The sequence below is a fragment of the Pygocentrus nattereri genome, chromosome 10 (genome assembly GCF_015220715.1).
Source record: "Pygocentrus nattereri isolate fPygNat1 chromosome 10, fPygNat1.pri, whole genome shotgun sequence".
Taxonomy (NCBI): domain Eukaryota; kingdom Metazoa; phylum Chordata; class Actinopteri; order Characiformes; family Serrasalmidae; genus Pygocentrus; species Pygocentrus nattereri.
In genome coordinates, this window is record NC_051220.1 from 3,775,463 (window position 1) to 3,781,462 (window position 6,000).

The following is a 6,000-nucleotide window of genomic DNA, read 5'->3' on the forward strand; positions in this document are numbered from 1 at the left end:
TTAAGGTTAGGGTTAGGATTAGAGCCAGGGTGAGGGTTAGGTTTTGAGCCAGGGTAAGGGTAAGGTTTTGGGTTGAGGTTAGGGTTAGGATTAGAGCCAGGGTGAGGGTTAGGTTTTGGGTTGAGGTTAGGGTTAGAGCCAGGGTGAGGATTAGGTTTTGGGTTGAGGTTAAGGTTAGGGTTAGGATTAGAGCCAGGGTGAGGGTTAGGTTTTGAGCCAGGGTAAGGGTTAGGTTTTGGGTTGAGGTTAAGGTTAGGGTTAGGATTAGAGCCAGGGTGAGGGTTAGGTTTTGGGTTGAGGTTAAGGTTAGGGTTAGGATTAGAGCCAGGGTGAGGGTTAGGTTTTGAGCCAGGGTAAGGGTTAGGTTTTGGGTTGAGGTTAAGGTTAGGGTTAGGTTTTGAGCCAGGGTAAGGGTTAGGTTTTGGGTTGAGGTTAAGGTTAGGGTTAGGATTAGAGCCAGGGTGAGGGTTAGGTTTTGGGTTGAGGTTAGGGTTAGAGCCAGGGTGAGGATTAGGTTTTGGGTTGAGATTAAGGTTAGGATAATTTCCCTCTTTTTTTCTCTCTCTCTCTCTCTCTCTCTCTCTCTCTCTCTCTCTCTCTCTCTCTCCCTGACAGTCTACTATGTACCTCCGTCCCCTTTCCTTTCTCAGATTACTCTTCCTCTCTGTCTGGACTTTTCTTTACTTACTTGCCCCCTCTCTCTGTTTTATTCTCTGTCTGCCCCCCCACCCCCCACCCCTCTCTTCACAGTGCCCTGCTCTGGGCCTGACAGCAGTGATTTGGCTCACAGGTGGGCTCTGCAGCTGCCACTGTGGTTATTTATAAAAGCCACCATAAAAACAGTGTGCATTTCTGTCAGCCTTTTATCTGAGGCACAGCTAGGTACTTTCTTAAAATCCCACTCAGGAACCGCCAAAGAAGCACCACGGCTGGGCCAAGACTGGAGTGTCGAGTAAGCAGGATAAACCTACATGTCGCTGCTGTTGAAAGAAAACTTCATATCTCCAATTTGTCATTTTTCAGTTTTTGACCTAATTTGAAAATGCCTGTTACCCTTTACATTAAGTATTAATTTAATGATGAATGTACTAAAAGAAAGGGCCTAAAATGGTTTAGAAAAAAGTCTGGTTCCACTGACTTACATTAAGGGTAAAGTAGGTTTTTTTCCTTCTGCTGTAAAGTTACCATTTTAGAGATACAAGGTTTTCTTAAAGGTGCTATGACTGGGACTTTAAGAAGCCCTTTTTCACTTCACACAGTCCGCAGTCACGAGTAAGGTCCCAAATCCACTTCACGACTTTCCACAAGACCTGACGGTGACACACACTGGGGATAAATCAGACAACAGTTTACAGATCTGATGCACCTGGTTCGGCTAAGGTTCAGCAGCCAGCTAGTTAGGAATAGGTACTATTGCCAGTTGGTCTCAATCACTGAGAATACTGTCCAGCTGTATCACAGTGTCACCGTATTTGTTCAGTTTTTATTACACTGAAAAACATTAGTGAACCCATGCTGGTGCTCTCTGCTCAAACAATGTGCTACATACCCAACATAGCTTGTTTATCCCTTAAAATTATTAAATGAACCTTACATAGTGTATTTCTAAGTGTGGCAGCAAAGACCTCACTATTTTATGGAACACCTATAATGCTTGTTATCAAACAATAAAGCTACAACAAAAAATCAGGTTTTTTGTGTCACACCAACACAAGTATATCCCCCAATGCTAGCCTATACAGTGTGTAGTGGCAAGGACATTTATCAGATTGTGCCAGCGAGAACAGCCCATCGACAACTCACAGAGAGGGATATTACAGTAGGGCTGTGGTGCATAATCCCCTCACTACATTATAAGACGAATGTACATTTGGAAGTGCAGTAGAGCACCGATCTACAGAGATATGGAAAAACGTCTGATGAATCGTCCTTCACCAGATTCTCCGTAAGTGGGAGAGTGCATGTGTGGCGTACACCAAGTGAACGGTACAGACCTGAATGCTGGGCTGCTACACTGAAGGGGCACGGTTATATTATGGGGGCATTTTGCAGGTCCATTTGTACCCTTAACGGTATTCTGACTGATCACCTTTGTACCATGATGAAACAATTCTGTCCATCTGGTACGCTGAAAGACGGTGCTACAGTCCAGACATCGTTTGTTTTTCCTCTTAAAATCACAACAAACGCAACCTTACAGTATGATGTTGCTACGACAACATTACGATAAAACTTAAGAGGAGGAAATCTGAAGATCCCCCTCCTTTCAATCCAACATCCCATAAATCTCCACCTTGCATTTCCCGTCACTGTCTTCTCACCTACACACTATCGCAGGAGTCCACTACATGCGCCTTTCTACTGCGCTGTTGCAAACTGAATGTTAGGTAAAAATATTTTTTGAAATCTTTCTTTGCAGTAAAATAAAGCTCTGCTGATCATTCAAACACAGCTTTAACAATAAACGACCGGAAACGCTGGAATGTATAACCACTCAATTACCCTTTTACCCTGAAGATTCGCAGACTGCTGGTCACTATAGCCACTCAGATAACAGTCTCGCCTAGCTAGTAGCTAAAAAAAACGCAAAGAGAAAGATTTAAGAGGAACATCGATATTTTGGAGATGAATGGACTTGTTCATCAAACACTAAGAAGTCACAAAGCTTCAGTTTCTTGTTCGAAATTCCCCGTTCCACCTTAAATGACGTTAGACACCATATAAGGTGGAACGGGAATATCCAAACAAGATGCTGGTGAATGAGAAGCTGACTTCTTCTTGACATTTGGGTTGCCGACCCCTGCCCTGTCGTCTCCTTCAGTCCTGACATCTAGTTCATCGCAGAAGCCACCAGAGCTCCATCTCAAGTTCTTAGAGCTCTTTCCCCTCCTTCATTCATGCAGTGTCACCTCATACTACAACCATTTGATAACGGCACGGTCAGAACTCCCCAATCAAAACTCATCAATCAATACTACTTAACTAAAAACGAACGGTCCTCGTTCACAAACATCGCCCTAAATTTTTCTGATAAATGATTCATGATTCATGATAAACGACACAGATTCATGACTTGCTCTTAAACCGCAGAACTGTTCGCCCCTTTGTGCTCGAGTCTGTGTGTAGATTCTGTTCTTACCTACGAACAAATCTCAAATAAGAAAACGCTGGTGAACGTCTGAATCTTTGAGAAAACTGTATAAGCTTCTTTTAAGAATGGTTGGTGAATGAGGCCCTTCTGGTGCAACACCAATACTGGCAAGAACATATACTGCCCAGCACTAGCATATACAGCAAAGACCAAACCAGTCAGAGTGAAAAGTTTGAGAGCAGCAGTACTACGGGGATGTGATACTCACGTTTTGTGCAGCGCTGGGATCCAGGGGCCTTGCTCCATCCAATACAGCACTGCCCTCCACAGACGTTTACACTGCAATGACACCCAGAGACACACAGTGGCTTTCTCCAGTCTCACACACACATACTCAACACCGCACGCACTCACTCTACACATGCTGGCATGCATACATTCTCCCACAGCAACACAAAATACGCCCTAACTAAAACTTTTATACACGTGCATTCTTTTCCGCATTATATTCAAGCTTATGCATCATACGAACGTCGTTAAACATGCGCAAAACAAGGCATATTTACTAAGAGATGCACACACTTAGTCAGCACACACACACACACACACGCACACACACCCCCCCTCAGAAATACGTAAACACCCAGAAACACCAACACTCCCACACACACAGTAACGGACCCATTGACCTAACTGTAACCCTCAGATCCGCCCCTCTCCCACCCAGCGCTCTGTGCCGCCAGTCTTTTCTCTCTGGAGATAAATGTGAGAGCCTCTGGCCAGAGCTGGACTGGAATCCCATTCTATTCATTCCTCTCAGACTACTGCTGCTGCTGCTGCTGCTAGCCCACCATTTCCATCGCTCCACACTCAGACAAGAGAGAAAAACAAACAGCAATACCAGCAGCAATTATTTTGGACACCAGAGCTTTGTAAAATCCTCTGGGAATTGGGGGCTGTGGAACTTTTGGAACTATAAAGTGAGGGTAAAAGGTTCACTTCCAAGGGGCAAGTGGCCTCTGTTGGCCGGTGAGCATGGAAAACTCTTGACTAAGCATTCTGCGAGAACAATGTGGCTGCTGTTGTGCATATTTGTATTTATGCCGTCTATATGAAAACTGTGAAGTGTGCCAACCCAGTTATTCTGGAAATAGGTTTTTCTTTACACTGCTGCACACAGGCTTCCACAAATCGCCCAGTGAGTGGCTGGTTCAGGTTATTACAGGAGCTCGGCTAGTGGGGGCACTTTAGAAAACTCTTCTTTATTCCATTTTGAGATGATGCTTACTAGTGCGTTCTTCCTGAGCGGCCAAAACCAGACCTCTAATCTGGCTGATAAACCTATAAAAGTCCTCTTTAGTGTGACTGTAGATCGAATAAAGGGATGAGTTTGTCATTCAGGGCCTATGACGCGCACTTTCTGTATCACTTAATGCATTCTGCCATATTACCTAAAACCCTGTCCAAGACGAGCCATACTGCCATCACACTATACGAAAAGACCCACGCTGGTCAACAAACTATCCCAAATGACCCGTACTGCCCATCACACTATACCAATTGACCCTTACTGGCCAATGCACTATCCCAAATTACCTGTATTGCCCAACACAGTATCCCAAATAACCCATACTGCCCAACACACTATCCCAGATGACCCATACTGCCCATCACACTATACCAGATGACCCATCCTGCCCAAAAAACCAACCCAAATGACCTGTACTGCTCATCACACTACACCAATTGACCCATACTGGTCAACAAACTATCCCAAATGAGCTGTACTGCCCATCACACTATACCAATTGACCCTTACTGGCCAATATGCTATGCCAAATTGCCCATACTGCCTAACAAACTATCCCATATGATCCATATTGCCATCACACTATCCCAGATGACCTAAACTGCCCAACACACTATCCCAAATGACCCATACTGCACATAATCCCAAACGACCCATACTGCCCAACACAGTATCCCCTATGATCCATATTGCCATCACGCTCTCCCAGATGACCCATTCTGCCCAACACACTATCCCAAATGACCCATATTGCCCAACACACTATCCCACATGATCCATACGGTCATCCCGCTGTCCCAAATGACCCATTCTCCTCAACACACAAACCCATATGACCTGTACTGCCCATCACACTAAGCAGGTGACCCATACTGCCCAACACACTGTCCTATATTACCTACCACAGTCTCACATCACAAAATCCCCCAACCCTAACATGCTGTCTCAAAGCCCCCAACAAACAGTCCCCATGAGTCCTACGCGCGCCACTGCTCACCCAGAAAGTTTGACCATCTGCTGGCCTGTGTGTCCGTCCCGGCTGCCCATCCTGCGAGTCCGCACTTGGCCCCCAAAGCTGGCCGTGAGGTCCACGTTGTAGGAGTGCGGCTGCCCGTCGGCGCCCGCGCGCGAGGAGATGGAGCTCACGCGCACCGCGTCCGAGCCGCCTCGCCCGGGCTGCAGCACGTAAAGAGTCCTCACGCCGCCGCGCTCCGCGGCCAGCGCCGGCCGCTCGAGCGCAGCCAAGCACAGCAACACCGCGACCCACCTGATAGGAGCCATGCAGGCGCTGCACGAGCGAGCCAGTCAGCGACGTCTGCGAGCACGAGTGAGAGCGCGAGCGTGTAAAAGTAGCCGCGGGACGGGGTGGGGGGGCAGTTCGGGGCTACCGCGAGTATGAAAGGTCCAGATCCCTGAGCGATGTCATCTAGTGGCCATCTGGCCGGACATGGGAGAAGTTTGACGCGCAGGAGTGGAAGAAAAGAAAAGTCCTCGGCGGAGAAACCGGCCGCCGGGAGAACAACAGACGGGCAAAGAAAGAAAAAGTGAGTGTCTTTCTCTTCTCGAGGCGGCGGGGGAGCTCGCGCAGCTCGCGCAGAAG

At 47.0% G+C, this 6,000-nt stretch overlaps 1 protein-coding gene across 4 annotated transcripts in view; it reads right to left on the reverse strand.

Moving 5' to 3' along the window:
* ltbp1 (latent transforming growth factor beta binding protein 1) overlaps positions 1-6,000 on the reverse strand; it is a 208,150-nt gene extending 202,150 nt beyond the window's left edge. For all 4 annotated transcript variants that reach the window (XM_037542090.1, XM_037542089.1, XM_037542091.1 and 1 more), the window contains exons 1-2: positions 5,398-6,000; positions 3,360-3,430 (exon numbers count right to left, since the gene is read on the reverse strand). In XM_037542090.1, coding sequence (XP_037397987.1) covers positions 3,360-3,430; positions 5,398-5,681 — 355 coding nt within the window. In that variant the 5' untranslated portion in view covers positions 5,682-6,000. The remainder of the gene's footprint in view (positions 1-3,359; positions 3,431-5,397) is intronic.